At 38.2% G+C, this 17152-nt stretch overlaps 1 protein-coding gene across 19 annotated transcripts in view; it reads right to left on the bottom strand.

Annotated features, from left to right (window-relative positions):
• The window catches only part of CPEB3 (cytoplasmic polyadenylation element binding protein 3), a 187054-nt gene that overhangs the window by 100756 nt on the left and 69146 nt on the right, over positions 1 to 17152 (bottom strand). For all 19 annotated transcript variants that reach the window (XM_043519725.1, XM_043519728.1, XM_038410924.2 and 16 more), the window contains one exon: positions 13288 to 13344. In XM_043519725.1, coding sequence (XP_043375660.1) covers positions 13288 to 13344 — 57 coding nt within the window. The remainder of the gene's footprint in view (positions 1 to 13287; positions 13345 to 17152) is intronic.

Below are 17152 nucleotides of genomic sequence, written 5' to 3'. Positions count from 1 at the left end.
CCATCACTAACTGGGATGGATTCCTGGCAGGAGAGACAGTGATTGAAGTCTGGGAATTCCCGTATACCCCAGCAATGACAAACCCCAAAGGCAGCCCCTCAGCAATGGGCAAAGGAGGCTGATAGAAAATAACTTGATTAAAAATAGAATTCTAAATAAACCAAAAACTCTCTATGAACTAAGCTAAAAGGGCTAAGCAACAGAATAGGCTAGAGCAGGCTTGATGAATGTTCTCTCTCAGGTCAAAGTGTGGTTGAAAAGGAACTGTCGGTGGTTTTCCTACGTGGCTCAGCATAGCATCAGTATGGGGCATAACAATATCTGGAGCCCAAGTGTGAACTGAGCAAGTATTGCTACCAAAACACTCTAATCAAAGGCTCATGCACACCTGAAGTAGAACACCATAGCTACACTACTTGAAGAATTAGTGTTTTTAAATACACTTTCAAATTAAAATAGTGATCTCAAATACCAACAGTCCCCTTTATGATATACTCTTTTCAAAAGATAAATGGACACTGACATATTATATGGTTGTTATCCTCAGCTCTGAATGAATAATTCATACTCAAGTTAATTAACACCTGGTTGAACCAATTTAAGCAGTAGTCCTGCTGTTAAGTCAGGTTCATGCATGACAATAGATTTTCTATTACTATAAACTATATTGGTCTGAATATTGGAAGCAGAGAGTCTTCTCACGGATCCAACCTGGTTCTAGATGGTATTTGTTTCTATTTTTGGAGTCCTCTTTTGGACAGCTGCAAAGTTTTCTGGACATCTCTTCAGCTTTCCTCCTCATGTGTTTTTTTCCTCATTATTATTAATAATTATTTGTACTACAGTAGCACCTAGAACCTAGCAGTTTCCTGTTGCTGTTTGATTCCAATACCACAAGAAGGTATCCCTTTAAGTACTCCATCAGGATGTGAATTGCAAAAGTACTTTTTTTACTATTAAGTTTTAATATATGAAGTGTGCAGTTACAAACAGATACCTTCATTTTGCAAGCATGCCGGATGGCATAAAGCCAGTGACCAAGAGTCTTAAAGCCTTCCCTTCCCCACTGTACATTTTTTTGGTTTTGAGGTAAAGTTCCAGTCCACACCTAACAGGCAACTGTATGGGAATTCTCCTCACACTTCTACCAAACTACTGAGTCTGACCTTGCCCAGCCTGGAGCTTCATTCCCTACTCTTCCAGATTCACATGCATCATGCAACACAAAGTCTTGGGAGCCCAGAGTAGAAGTGCTGCAAAAGCAGATGGTACTCCTACGCTGTATACAGGATTGAAGAGATGAGAGGAATGCTAATTTAAAGGGAGATGTAAGGCAGGGAGAGAAGGACTGGGAAAACAAATGGGAAAAAAGATAGGATTATGAGATGGAATGGGGAAAAAAAAGCAGAAAGATTAAGAAATCCCATTGTACTAGAAAATGGGCCTCTATAGTCACTGACAGGACACACTGCCCTCAGTAAGAGTCAATCAAGCATCCGGAAATGTACAAGCAATAGGAAAGGCATAAACCATGATCTAACACAGGAAAACTGGAGGGAGGAGGGGAGAAAGGAGGAGAGAGACGGAAGCGGGAGATACACTTTCAATTATTTTTGGTTTTATATGCCTCCAAGTTTATCCATTTTTTCCCCAATGGAAGGAACTCCAGACAACTTCCTTCCTACTACCAGGTCTGGGATTCACAACCTCATTAATCCTGTTCTCATCTCTACTTCCGCTTTCCACAACCCCACTACCCCTTTAAGTGTAAGTCACTTAGTGGCAGCACCATCCCTTGAGTTTGCTACTAGGTCATCTAACGCCTTGTCTATACTACTGCAGTAAGTTGACCTAAGTTACGCTACTCCAGCTATGTGAATAAGGTAGCTGGAGTCGACATAGCTTAGGTTGACTTATTGCGGTGTCTACACTGCACTGTGTTGATGGAAGATGCTCTCCCTTCGACTTACCTTAATCTTCTCAGTCCAGTGGAGTCTACTGGAGAGCACTCTGCAATTGATGTAGTGGGTCTTCACTAGACACTCTAAATCAACCCCACTGCATCAATCGCAGCAGCATCCATCCCCAATAAGTGTAGACATGGCCTGAGGGTGCAAGCAACTTCCAGCACACAAGCACTCATCATCCCTGGCTTCTGTTCATTTCATAAAAGTGCATCAAGAGCCACTGCACTGCACTGCCAAATGTATGGCATAACCAGTAGAAGTGGTCCTCTATCTTAATGAGTGCTTTACTAGCTTGAACTCTGCCATTTAGCTGCACTTACACTAACTACTTAATACAATCTATATTTTCATAAAAGTTGTATTTTCATAAAACTCATCCCTGACTTCAGTGCAAGTTGTATCCACTTATATCAGAGCTGAATTGGTTCCAAAGACTTTATTCAGAGATCCCTGCAATACAAAAACACAACTGGTGTGTTAAATATGGAGTTTTGAGCATCCACCCTATTCTTCCTGATTTTCATTAGTTTAAAACAGAATCTTAATGTTAAAACTAACAGGTTTCCTAATCTTATTTTGTATGCCAGAAGTCATCTGTTTCCATGCCCACACACTTTCATATAGGTTAATATTCTAACACAGCAAAGAGAAGGAATGAAAAACTGGCAAAAATCTGTATTCCATTCAAGTCTCAGGAATGAAAATTAAATAGTATGAAACAATATTTTAACAAAGCACATGGGAAAGAACTATGGAAATGAAGATGCACTATTAAGATTGTCTAGTGGTCAAGGCTCCTATTTCAATAGAAGAGGCTGCAAAACAAATATATCTTAATTCTAAGAACATGAGAATACGAAGGACCAAATATTTAAAAAGCAGCATATTTAATATTTAATCAGGTAATCATTAAGTCCTTTCTGTACACACAAACCTTTGAGAAAAATATCAGAAGAGGCTGTTGCCTCTGAAAATTTAGCCCTATGTATCACTAAAACAGTGCAGTTCTTTAATTAAGAGAGATGCTTTTGTCACCGGCCAGCTGTTCACAAATTTACAGATTTTAAAAAATGACCAACAGATTTAATAAAAGTTTTCAGTTCACATGGATTACTCCCTTACTATACAAGATAGTAATTTCTTCGGGATTGGTTGTGTCTCCCTGTGTGTTTGTATAGCACAATGGGGCCCTAATCTTGATTGGGGCCTTTGGGCACTACCAGAATATACATTAATATGTAAGAATAAATATAAATATAAAATTAAATGGTTAAAAAGCTACATTAATGTAGAGTTAAGGTTACTTGGTGGTACATCATACCCTTGCAGAATGTTTAACTGAGCAAAACTCAAACTTCTGAAAACCAGGAAATACACAGTTAAGGTTTACCATGCAACCTTAACTTTTCCCTCATTCAGCAATGCTCCAATACACCACATTAATACACATATCTTTAGTCTGCCAACCCCACAGTTGCTGATTACAGCAGCTTGCAGTTACAAGCTCTTCACTTCATTTCACTGTCACTCACAGGATTCCATCCAACAGTATTAAAGGACAAAAAGGAAAAAGGCTGCCCATGCCTCCCTCTTCAAGAATGACTCAAAATGTATATAGACTTGCACTGGCCATTGACATTGTCAGACTCAGGATGTTCCAGATCCAGTCACACACATACTTAACTGACTACCCAGAAAGAACACTATGCATACACAATTTAAGAGCCACTTCACAACCTTTTACAACTCCCTTACACCTACTCACAAGATACTAGTTCAACCTACACTTTAACTTAACCATCATTAAAGCATTAGAATCCTTTCAATATTTCACCTCACTACTGATATCTTTTGTAATAAAAGTCCTATTGCCTGCTACCAACATTACCTACAGAATTATGCATAGAAATAATACATACTGCATCCTGAAGGTACACATACACTTCTTCCCTTTCCCCACATGAGAGGGTGGAAAGCATAGTGAGACAAATATGGCAGTTTCCTGAAATAGCCTTGAAAAACCTTATTGAATTAAGTTTAAGTATCTTTGAGGTTCAGTGTACTAAATGAAAAGTTGATGTATTATTGTGAGCTGGGATTATATGCAACTTCTCTAGGGAGAAGATATTATGTAAGGCCTGGATGATCAAAGGACTATATTCATCAATGTGCCAGACAAGAATGGACTTCTGGGACAATATGGGTGAAGTGGATTTCCTGGGAACTATCTAGAGGAACACTAATGCAAGTTCCGCAGCTCTGGTTATGCAAAAACCCTGCCCTTTGAAGCTATGCTCCGAGGATAGGATCTCTGACCTGGTCTACATTACGAAGTTAGGTTGATGCAAGCTGACTTGCATTGACTTTGTTTATGCATGTGTATACATTCAAACTTGTCTTCTCCCGACATAAGTACCCTGCTTTGCGCTGTAGTAACATCACCCCCATGAATGGTGCTGAGCCACGGTTGAGGTACTGTGTGAATTAGACACTATATATGCAATGCGAGCGTAGACACCATGTGACCTATATCAACCCTAACACTTCTTCAGCAGCTGTCCCAGGATTCCTGACAGTGACCCCTCTGGTCACAGCTATGCACTCCACTACCCAGGGGTCACAGAGACCAGAAGCCATAATCCCCTGTAAAATACCCACATAATTTTGAAATGCCTATTCCTGATTGTATATCTTAGCAAGCACATATAGTAGCTTTCTCTTGGTGTATGGCTACATACTCTAGATGCTCTCCTGCCTGGAGTGATTATCTTTGAAAAGTCATGGAAGATGAAAGAGATTCCAGAAGACTAGGTAAGGGCAAATATAGTGCCAATCTATAAAAAGGGAAATAAGGACAACCCGGGGAAGTACAGACCAGTCAGCTTAACTTTTGTACCTGGAAAGATAATGGAGCAAATAATTAAGCAATCAATTAGCAAACATCTAGAAGATAATAAAGTGATAAGTAACAGTCAGCCTGGATTTGACAAGAATGAAATCTTGTCAAACCAACCTGATAGCTTTCTTTGACAGGGTAACAAGCCTTGTGAATAGGGGGGAAACGGTAGATGTGGTATAGCTTGACTCTAGTAAGGCTTCCGATACGGTCTTGTATTTCCCTAGTTTGTTTAGGAGAAGGTCTTGCAACCTAGGTGGAGCTACTATAAGGTGTGTGCATAACTGGTTGGAAAACCATTACCAGAGAGTAACCATTCCCAGAGGGTCCCGCAGGGATCAGTTCTGGGTAAGATTCTGTTCAATGTCTTCATCAATGCTTTAGATAATGGTATAGAGGGTACACCTATAAAGTTTGTGGACCAAGATGGGAGGGTTTGCAAGTGCTTTAGAGGACTGGATTATAATTCAAAATGATCTGGACAAACTGGAGAAATGGTCTGAAGTAAATAGGATGAAATTCAATAAGGACAAATGCAAAGTACTCCCCTTAGGAAGGAACAATCAGCTGCACACATACAAAATGGGAAATCACTGCCTCGGAAGGAGTACTGTGGAAAGGGATCTAGGGGTCATAGTGGACCACTATGAGCTAAATATGAGTCAGCAGTGTAACACTGTTGAGAAAGGTTTCAGAGTAGCAGCCGTGTTAGTCTGTATTCTCAAAAAGAAAAGGAGTACTTGTGGCACCTTAGAGACTAACAAATTTATTAGAGCATAAGCTTTCGTGAGCTACAGCTCACTTCATCGGATGCATTTGGTGGAAAAACTTTTCCACCAAATGCATCCGATGAAGTGAGCTGTAGCTCACGAAAGCTTATGCTCTAATAAATTTGTTAGTCTCTAAGGTGCCACAAGTACTCCTTTACTGTTGAGAAAAAAAGGCAGCGAACCTCATTCTGGGATGCATGAGCTGGAGTGTTGTAAGCAAGTTATGGGAAGTAATTCTTCCGCTCTACTCTGCACTGATTAGGCCTCATCTGGAGTATTGTGACCAGTTCTGGGCACCACATTTCAGGGATGATGTGAACAAATTGGAGAAAGTCCAGAGAAGAGCAACAAAATTATCAAAGGTCTAGAAAACCTGACTTATGAGGGAAGATTGAAAAAATTGGCAAAAAGAAAAGGAGTACTTGTGGCACCTTAGAGACTAACAAATTTATTTGAGCATAAGCTTTCGTGAGCTACAGCTCGAAAGCTTATGCTCAAATAAATTTGTTAATCTCTAAGGTGCCACAAGTACTCCTTTTCTTTTTGCGAATACAGACCAACACGGCTGCTACTCTGAAACCTGAAAAAATTGGGTTTGTTTAGTCTGGAAAAGAGAAGACTGAGAGGACTTAACAGTTTTCAAGTATATAAAAGGTTGTTACAAGGAGGAGGGAGAAAAATTGTTGTTCTTAACCTCTGAGGATAGGACAAGAAGCAATGGGCTTAAATTGCAGCAAGGGAGGTTTAGGATGGACATTAGGAAAAACTTCCTAACTATCAGGGTGGTTAAACACTGGAATAAATTGCATAGGGAGGTTGTGGAATCTCCATCATTGGAGATTTTTAAGAGCAGGTTAGACAAACACCTGTCAGGGATGGTCTAGATAATACTCAGTCCTGCCATGAGTGCAGGGGGCTGGACTAGATGACCTCTTGAACTCCCTTCCAGTCCTAGGATTCTATGATTCATTGCAGATCTGTGTATATTACATAATTAACAGGGGGCAGAGGTTTCATTACAAAGTTTGTCATTAGAAAGCTAGAATGTGAGAGCATTCTAAGCATTTATTAGTTGTATGCATTCTTTGTAAATTGAGTGTGGTCCATGCTAGGTGTAGCAATACTGAATGGTGGTGGTAATAGTTGGCTCTGCTTGTTGTGGTGTGCTGTGTGATATGAGATCTGTGTGTCACAGATCAGGACAATTGCACCTGTATTCCCCTCTTCAATGTCACTTGAGGGTACCCACTCTAGGTTGTCAGTTCCTAAGCTGTCACTGTCGGTACAAGTACAGGGCAATGGCATTGAGTACTGGCACTGCTTTCCACAGGCGATCGTGATTTTAGCTCACTCCTGATGGTCACAAAGACAGAAAACACAGCTGCTGCTGGAGTCCCAAGCGACCCAGGGCTGTATGCCACTAACCTCTTTAGTGCAATGATGCCTGCTGAAGCTATCGCAGAGTGGCATGGGAGTGTGTCCTACCATGGAGGAAGAAATAAGGCAACTATCCCTAGAAATCTTTGGGAGAGGATTGCAGAGTACCTCCATGAAAGTTTCATCAAGATCTCTCAGGGACCATCCCTATGCACAAACTGCTCTGCATGCACCCCTCACTCCTTCCGGTCTAATCCTACATGGGAAATAAAAGCAGGTAACACTGCCTCTGTTTGTTGTATCTCTACCTCTTCTTGTATGAGTAAAACAATGAAAAGTAATGTCCTGCTAACATGGGGTTGGGCCAGTCACCATCTTCACATTTAAACATTTTAAGGGAGAATGCATGCACACAGTTACCCAAGGTTCCTTTTCTGGATTGGGCTTGTTGGTGTTCAGCTGGTTAGACTGTGGTAGAGTCTCGAAAAGTTCTTTTTCTTGTGGCACAGCTGGACCCCACCTCCCACCCCGTCACACACACTGCCACGTGTTTCTTCTTCTTTGCGCTGTTCATGGCAGGGGGCTCTGCATCAGGCTTTACCAAGATATCCACTGTGGTCTGGCGCATGCTGGTGCGGTCTCCACCAAGTATACCATTTTTAAAGATAATCACTAATGGCTTAGATATCTCCTCAGTCAGCTCCTTGAGTATTCTAGGATTCATTTTATCAGGCCCTAGTGACTTGACGATGGCTATGCAATTTTTAACTTGTTCTTTCCCTATTTTAGCCTCTGATCCTACCTCATTTTCACTGGCATTCATTATGTTAGATGTCCAATCACTACCAACTTTCTTGGTGACAACCAAAACAAAAAAGTCATTAATCACCTCTGCCATTTTCACATTTGCTGTTGTTTCCCCCCCTCATTGAGTAACAGGCCTACCCTGTCCTTGGCTTTCCTCTTGCTTCTAATGTATTTGTAGAAATGACACATAATGTATCCTGAAGGTACACATGCAGCTCTTCCTTTTGCTCACGCACATTGGAGAGTTAAAAAACAGATCTTCTCATATTATAATCTGTCACACATCTCAAAGTAATCCACACAGGTCCTCATACCACAAACATACCTTTTCCAAGCAGACCCAACTACTGCCTGGGTTTGTATAGGTGTATCTAAAGCACTGACTGCTCCTGGAGTGTATGCAAATAATTCCTATTGGTTATCGCCAGCTCCAGGGGAACAGAGGAAAGGTGGCATGGCGCAACTTTTCCCCCCTTTTTCCTCCTTTAACAGTGTTAGACAGAATCCTGTGGGTGTCGGTGAGTGGGCTGTCAAAGGAGATGAAGAGCTTTTACAGTTCAAAAACTGAGGTTGGCAGACTAAAGGTTGTGTGTTAACAGGGCATATCAGGGCACTGCTGAAACAGGGCTGAGTTAAGGCTGCCAAGGACAACCTTGCCTGTGTACTTCCTGGTATTCAGAAGTTTTAGTTTTGCTCAACTCAATTTCCTGTAAGAGGATGATATACGACCAAGCAAGCTTACCTCTGCGTTACTATGATTTTTCCATTGAATTTCCTAGTTTGTTGAATGGAAAAGATAGATTATTGGCAGGAATTAGTAGTCATTTAGCAATTGTATTTATTTCCCTCAGTTTGCATACATAGCCAAATAAGACATCCCCAGGTCATGGTGTGCAACTTGCTCTCTAACAAACTTCTGCAATCTCATGATCCAGGAATCAACCAGAATCCAAACACTGAAAACCCTGGCAGCACACACACTTTTTCTGTCAGTGGTCAAGGTAACTGCACTGTCCAAACCTACACACTATGTCTCTTTAGACACACCAAAGTAATCTGCCCCAGAATCAAGAAGTAGCCACGCCTCCACCTCTCGGGCTAGTAAAATACAGATTTTCCCAATCCAAATGTCGACCTTTAAACCGATGTCATGATGCAACCTTAAATATAGCTGCGCTGCCATGCCACTATAATAGATGTGCTGAATGCCACGAAAAGCCAGGATAAGGAAAGTATTCATGATCATTTAACTCATTTAGCTTTAAGCTACCTCCCCTTTTATCTCATTGACTTATTAATGTTCCTGAACACTCGCACACACTCTCCTTCCCCACGCACCCAATAGAACATTTGTTGACTCCATCCACTAATACCTAATCTTGTACTAAGGTCAGGACCTCTCTCTCTCTCTCTCTCTCTCTCTGCTGGCATAACTATGTTGGTGAGGGGCAAGAAGAGGTATGATTCCTAACTGACACAGTATTCCTATACTGATAAAGCACTCCTAGTGTGGACATGGCCTAAGATGCTAGTGACAGTACAATCCCCTTGAAATCTCTGCTCAAGTATGGTCCTGGTCATTTTAGGCTGCTTTGATAAGGAATGTTTATATCCTTACTCTATCCCACAGAGGAATAGTATTACCTGCTCATTACCTCACAGCGGTCATTATTTTTCCAAATCTATCCATGAGCACTTTCAGATTTGAATGCCTGGCTAAACACTATAAATAGAAGTTACTGGGTGAGTTTTTGACTCAAGGTGCCGGTATGAGATTGCACATAAATTATGTTTAAATTTGATCATAATGGACTTAAGAAACTGTGTCCATTCTCCAATTACCCCCCGAGACAGTTCAACTGAAATCTCCATTGGGGAGTTCTCTAATTCAAAGTGTGATTATTTTGGCAGGGGATAGGGATGTTTCTACTTGGACTATTTATTCATGATACACCTTACAGCAGTAGCATGGTTTGTCATATGTGACTAACTGAATAGAAATATAGATTTCTATATTTGTCAGGAATGTTTAGTTTAGATATCTGTAGTTAACAGTAAAACAAAAAACGCATTAAATAGACTTAACAGCAAATCATACAACTCATTTCAAAGTTAAAGAAAACAAAAAAAAGTTTTATGCTTATATTTACCTCAGTGCAGAGGGCTTACAAAGGTCAACCGAACCATTTACACCCCAATCTAGTTCTTAACATGGGATTTAAATATAGTTTGGGGACCTTCTGCAAGCTTTTGACTTTGTGGTGAATTTAATCCAAAGAAACAAGACTCAGGTGAAGGAAATACACTTCTTCACTTATTTTGCAAAAGTAATGTATATGTTTTATACATATTTCCAAGTCTTTGTTTATGAAAGTTTGTATGTACTGCTGAATTTTCTACAATTCCACAATTCACATAATAAAAATGTGTAGGATAATTATTCTATTTAGTATGCTTAGACCATTCAACTGGATTATATATCCTGTTTATGTATGGTTAAACTGGGCTTGAACTTGAATCATCATTAGTAAAATCAGTAGGACATGACATATACTGTAGAACACCAACACTCAAAGGGAATCAGTAGGAGGTAAGTGGTATTATACTTGTATTTCCCATCTACTTAAAAAAAAAGGGCAGCTTGTTTCTTTTCTGAAGAAACAGGTTACTGGTTTCTATGGATAATTATAAAAGTAGAATATATTCAACTACTTGGAAAGGAAGAGTTTGCATACAAAGCACAATGATATTTATTGCTGTTTGTCATAAATATAAAGGGAAGGGTAAACACCTTTAAATCCTCCTGGCCAGAGGAAAAACCCTTTCACCTGTAAAGGGTTAAGAAGCTAGGATAACCTCGCTGGCACCTGACCAAAGAGACCAATGAGGAGACAAGATACTTTCAAAGCTAGAGTGCGGGAGAAACAAAGGTGGTCTCTGTCTGTGTGAGGCTTTTGCCGGGAACAGAACAGGAATAGAGTCTTAGAGTAATCTAGCTAGATATGGATTAGATTCTGTTTTGTTTAAATGGCTGAGAAAATAAGCTGTGCTGAATGGAATGTATATTCCTGTTTTTGTGTCTTTTTGTAACTTAAGGTTTTGCCTAGAGGGATTCTCTATGTTTTGAATCTGATTAGGTAAGGTTACCTGTAAGATATTTACCATCCTGATTTTACAGAGGTGATTCTTTTACTTTTTCTTCTATTAAAATTCTTCTTTTAAGAACCTGATGGCTTTTTCATTGTTGTTAAGATCCAAGGGTTTGGGTCCGTGTTCACCTATGCAAATTGGTGAGGATTTTTATTAAGCCTTCCCCAGGAAAGGGGGTGTAGGGCTTGGGGAGGATTTTGGGGGGAAAGATGTTTCCAAGCAGGCTCTTTCCCGGTTATATATTTGTTGGATGCTTGGTGGTGGCAGCAAAATAAAAGTCCAACGGCAAAAGGTAAAATAGTTCGTACCTTGGGGAAGTTTTAACCTAAGCTGGTAAAAATAAGCTTAGGAGGTTTTCATGCAGGTCCCCACATCTGTACCCTAGAGTTCAGAGTGGGGAAGGAACCTTGACACTGTTCCATTTGGGAACTAACGTTTATACAGAACACTCACTTCAGTAACCACTATTTTACAGGAATTTATCCTGTATTCATATTTACATTATTTATAAAAAGCAAATATCCAATTAAAATTAATACTTGCACTGTCACAATTATAATGCTATCACACAGAAGACTGCAATCAGTGCATTGAAATGCCTAAGTTAAAAACAATTAACATCCAAGCTCCCCAAGACCAGTATTCATGTCAGAGCAAAGCAGCAGCAGGGTTTTCAGATTGTTCCCTCCCCTCTACACATTTGAGCAGTCTCTCAATAGTGGTTTTAGTCATATTGAGAATTTCTGCTCAATTAAACATGACTATTCCTTTCATAACCGTTTATGTGCCTTATGCCAAAATATTGCACACAAGCAGCTACCTACAATGACACAACTCTAGAAAAATCCATTTAATAATCAATTGTTGAAAAATCAACAAAAGGAACACAACAGAAATTGTTGTTGGATCTATAAAAACTGGCTCTAAAGTAAGAAGTATGATTTAAAAAAACTCCAAATGGCTATTTACTAAGAAGTAAAAACTTATATCAAGTTCTATGAACCAAATAAAACCTACTTTTTAAGTTTGTATCATAGCACATTAAAAAAAAAGTGCATCATTTGGAAGAACCTCAAAAGATCTGCAAACTTCAGCAACACAGAATGTGGATTGGAAGAAAGTGGCGGACTCAGAGCAAGAGCCAAAAATGCTCTACAAGATGAAATAGAAAAATCACAATTGCTACAAAATATATCAGTAATTTCATGTTGTTCCAACACAATGCTTTTGGAAAAGATTTGCATCTCAAAATATAACTATTTCCTTGTATATATATGTCACACAAGGGCTTCACCTTGGACTATAAGAAGCTTGGAAAAGTTTGTTGTACATTTCCATATACAATGGCCCTTCGTTCCAGGTTGCAGATATGTGATAAAGCAGAACTCCATATTTTCCCTAACAGGATCCAGGTTGTTTTACCTCTTCAGTGCATGTTTAAAAATAACCACAAGCAATTACTTTAAGTATTTCCCTGTGATCAGATGATTGAGTAAGTATTCACATGCTCAGCTCTGCAATATACATTGGTGGCTATTAGTACTTTCCACTACTTTTTATGATATACGATACCATGTTCTCCTTAGAACCTAAACAACGTTCATATCAGATTTTAAGTTTCTTCTGAAGTTTCCACTTATAGATTTAACATTAGTATTGCACCCATTCACAACTAAAATTTGTAATCTGTCATAACTAATCTTAACTTTTTTCTTTTTCTAAACCAAACCAAAGCGCTAGTTCTCAAATGAAGACTAACCAGCTCCATTCCATTATTCAGGATTTAAGTTTCAAAACATTCAGTACAGCCTTATTTAAATGGAGGTATTTTTTTTTAATTCAGAAAATAATGTTTTCATCCTCTCTGAACCTCAATTAAAGAAACTTTGAAGCAATTTGGTGGGGATGCCACACCAAAATAAAACACCACATTGAGTCAGACCAAACATAGAAAAATTCAGCAAGATTTGAACACATGAAAACAGGAGACTATAATGGAAACAGTTGTACAACCTTAACTGTAATAGACATTACCAGGTGCCCAATAAAGTACACACAGCAGATGTAAAAGAAGTGTTCCATTATCGATCATGCTAAGAAAATTTGTATTAACTGAGTGATTATAATGTAATATCCACAAATTTAAGTTTCTATTGATTCAACAATAAATGATTAAATACACACTCCACATTTTATTTGACCTCTCCTCTCTACAAATACACACACACACAAAATCTAAATATTATACATAAAAAGTATAAGAACGTATCGTAAAAAAATATTTCTCATGTCAAAAATTTGTTATAGACAAACTACTTACTGTTAAGAGCCATAATATTATCTGTTCCTGGATGATGGAAGTTTATTCCCATACGCCCTACAAAGTAAACAGAAGTTATTTATTAATAGCATATCACACACACAAAAAAGCTAAAAGTCAGTATCTTATTTTGAAACAATGAATTCCAAAGTTAAATACTACCATTGCAACAGGTCATGTTATTTGTAATTTCAGTCTGCCAGAATGAACATCTAGGTGAACGTACAGTTAAAATATACAATATATAAAATGGAAGTATAAAAAGTTAAAATACTGAAGATCAAGCAACAAAACAACTGGAAGAATAAAGCAGACAGCAATAATGATTTTCTAAGAACTCTCTCCATTTGCCTTATGCTATATACAAGAGACAGAACTTCATCACTCAAGCTTGTACTTTCACTTCACTGAAACTGCATTTTTAGGTTAGCCTTCAAAGTAAGTAGCGTAAGTGACCAAATCATTTTGGAAACCCCACAAAATTACAATGCCAACAAGGAGTTCAGTTTTCTCCATGGTAGTTTCCACACAATACTGAGTTGTTCTCTGCATATTCCAATCACTAGAGATTGGAAGGAAAAATCAAAGTAGTGATACTTTGTCCCCATAGAGAGGATCCACAAAAAGTAACCCTTGACCTCAAAGAGCAAGAAACAGAAGTTAGCTCTACTTCTTTTAAGATTAATCTTCATCTTCACTTAGAGATTATCGGATTAATGAAATATTAAAACATGCCCTAGGGAAAGAACACTGAAAACTTTATTATAGGACTTTCTGAACCAAAAATCCCAGCCAACTGAAAGCTATTATGTGATTTTTTTCCATGCTACGTGGAATAGGAAAAAAGAAATCAGAAATAGCAGAGTAATTACATCCATTTACAATCAACTTTACTAATGGACTCTTGACTATTTAAGAGTATTGTAGTTCAGTCCATGTTATGATTTTGCCCTTAGAATTGTGTTTAAGTCAGGAAGAGCTAGGTAAAAGGCTAATATTTATTGCCTGGTTGGGGAGAAAACCTAATATATTAGGATTTGAAACAGAGCTCAAGTCTCCGTTAAAGGAACAATATAGCCAACTAGTTTCTTTATTATAGGTGTCCCTCCCCACTCCTACCCAATAAATTAAAACCTCACTCTGTTTTTAAAAAGTGTACGCTGAAAGAAGAATGGAGGACAATCTCCTTCTCTCATGTTTTCAGTTTCTATCTAGATATGAAAGCCTTCCATCTGAAATCAGAGAAGACTATCCTGTTGTAATTACTACTCTTAGTGCACAGATGCAACATTCTGATTCAAGACACTTGTGACTTTACTAAGCATTTAAGAAAAAACAAAATTTTAATAATTAATCATTTAAATTAATTTGGAAAAGCTACACTAAATAAAGCTGCAGAACACCACAATAGTATAAGAAAGAAGTGGCACTTCACTTTTTTTTTTTTTGGGTAGGGAGTGGCAACACAGAATTTTCGCTTTATTTTCCAAATTCCTGAGTCAAAATTTCTTAGAAGCTCTGCATTACACTACTTCAGACTCTCCAATTGGAGACAAATCTACTAAAGTTCACAGTGTATTCTTATGTTAACCTGATGCTCTGGAAACACTGACACAGCCATTATTTTCGTTAGTGTAAGAATATGAAAAATACTTCTATATTCTTGTCAAAGTTATTGCAGTATCCTTCAAGTACATTAATTAGTACAAGGTTGCAAATGTTACATACATACCAATCTGCCAAATAATACAAGAATTAATTATAGTTATTAGTACTGCAAACCAATTATTTAATTTTTACAATTATGTTTTTAGTTGAAAAAAACTGATAATATTATAAAGAAACTAGAAATTCCAATTCTGATGCAGGAGGTTTGGGGTTTCTCTCCCCCACACCACTGCTTTTTCTTTGCCAAACCTGAAATTCTGCTGTTTAACCAGCTACAAAAATAGAATCAAGCGTGAGACATCTGTTTTGTTTTGTTTTTCAGGCAGTCACTGTGCCAGGTGCTGCCTGCATGACATTTTGTCACCTGCCCTTGGCCTGCTATTTTTAAGTTTTCTTTTCAGCTATCTTTCAAGAGCAGCAAAAATGTAGGGTTGTACAAGCAAGGAGATATACATGTGACCTAGTGGGAAAGTTCTCATCATACCATTGAAGACACCCCCCGCCACAAAAATTAATAACTTAATTGCCCTAATAAACAGCAAAATACTGGAAAATTCACTCTTGTATTAATACCATATTAAATATGGGTGATCTAATCAGCACTGGAGAGTTAGAAATCTATTCCGTGTAGTTTTGAAAAGACTCTAATAGTGAGTGTACACTGTATTGCATTAACCGCAGAATATATTAGTATATTATATGGCAAATTACTCAGCGTAAAAATAGTAGGCCAAAGACAGATGAAGTGTCACATAAGCATTTTAGCATCAACAAAATTTTAATTTTTTGCTATGTACTTAATTTTATCTTATGCCCAAGTCTTCTGTGTAAATCTGCCATCAAACCAGAAACATATTTCAAGGAGAAGACTGTATAATTGTTAAAAAGTATGTATGACTGATTTGGAAAGCCATCACTTTAGGAGTGCAAGTATAGTACTTGATCTCCAAAAGAATTATACCACATATTCAGGTTTCAGAGTAGCAGCCGTGTTAGTCTGTATTCTCAAAAAGAAAAAGGAGTACTTGTGGCAACTTAGAGACTAACAAATTTAATTTGAGCATAAAGTGAGCTGTAGCTCACGAAAGCTTATGCTCAAATAAATTTGTTAGTCCCCAAGGTGCCACAAGTACTCCTTTTCTTTTTACCACATATTCAGTTATAGTGTCAACATTATGGAATGCCTTTAGCCAAAACAGTTCCTCTTAGTAACCAACTTTAAAAGCAACAGGCAGAAATTTAGCAAGAGAAGTCTGGAATAAAAGATGTGAGGAGTTGAAAATTAGGCATGGACACTCACATCTCATTCATGTCACATAAAAAAAGTCTTCTGAAAACTATTTAATCAATATTTGTACTCAAGCCACACCTGCCATTTTCAGTTTGCTAGTCTTAGTTTCACACTTATCTTATCTGCATAGTTTCAATTATGTGCTTTGCCAGTACATCTGTAATTGGTGTATTTACTCTGTCTCCATTACAACAAGCTTACTTTCAATCTCTGAATCTTTCCCATGCCATGTGACGTTGCTTAGGGCACAAAAAAAGGCTCCTCATCGCCCCCCACCCCCAAATCTCTTCTGGGATGCTCTTTGCAAGTCCTCTGTGTTATGTCTCATAAGTTTTCCCTTTCTAAGGACTGTGGATTCTTTCAGTTAGCCCTTTTTACATGTTCCTCCAGCTGCCCAAAGGGACTCCTGCCATGACAGACACATGCTCTGGCATCATACTTGACACATCCCAGAGATTTCCATCTTATTTTCTGGAGAACTATGTAGATAAGGATTGAACTCTGATGAATCTTGGCATTTGTTATAAATTTATTCCATGTAATACCAGCATTTCCCTGAGGCATTTGCCTTTGAATGCATTTAGAAATCTGTCAGTACCATTTGTGTTTTTCCAGCTTTCACATCCATATGTTAAGGTAGAAATAACAATTGAAATTGAAGATTCATAGTTTAGTCTTTAAGTTGTAGATTTTCAATGAACAAATCTTTTTAAGCTGATGAATGCAACTATCGCCAAGTCCTAAATAATATTTCTTCTGGATATCTCTACTAGCTTGCGCTAGCGAGCTATGTGAATTGACTCACCTCTTATATTCCTTTGCCTTCTAACAAATACTTGAGTTGGGGTTTGCTGGGTTTCTCGTGAGATTTGTTTTTTCACAACTAATTATTAACCCAATTTTTCT

This window comes from Dermochelys coriacea, chromosome 7 (genome assembly GCF_009764565.3).
Source record: "Dermochelys coriacea isolate rDerCor1 chromosome 7, rDerCor1.pri.v4, whole genome shotgun sequence".
In the NCBI taxonomy this organism is placed as follows: domain Eukaryota; kingdom Metazoa; phylum Chordata; order Testudines; family Dermochelyidae; genus Dermochelys; species Dermochelys coriacea.
The sequence above is the reverse complement of the archived record's forward strand: the minus strand, read 5'-3'. Positions and strand labels throughout refer to the sequence as shown.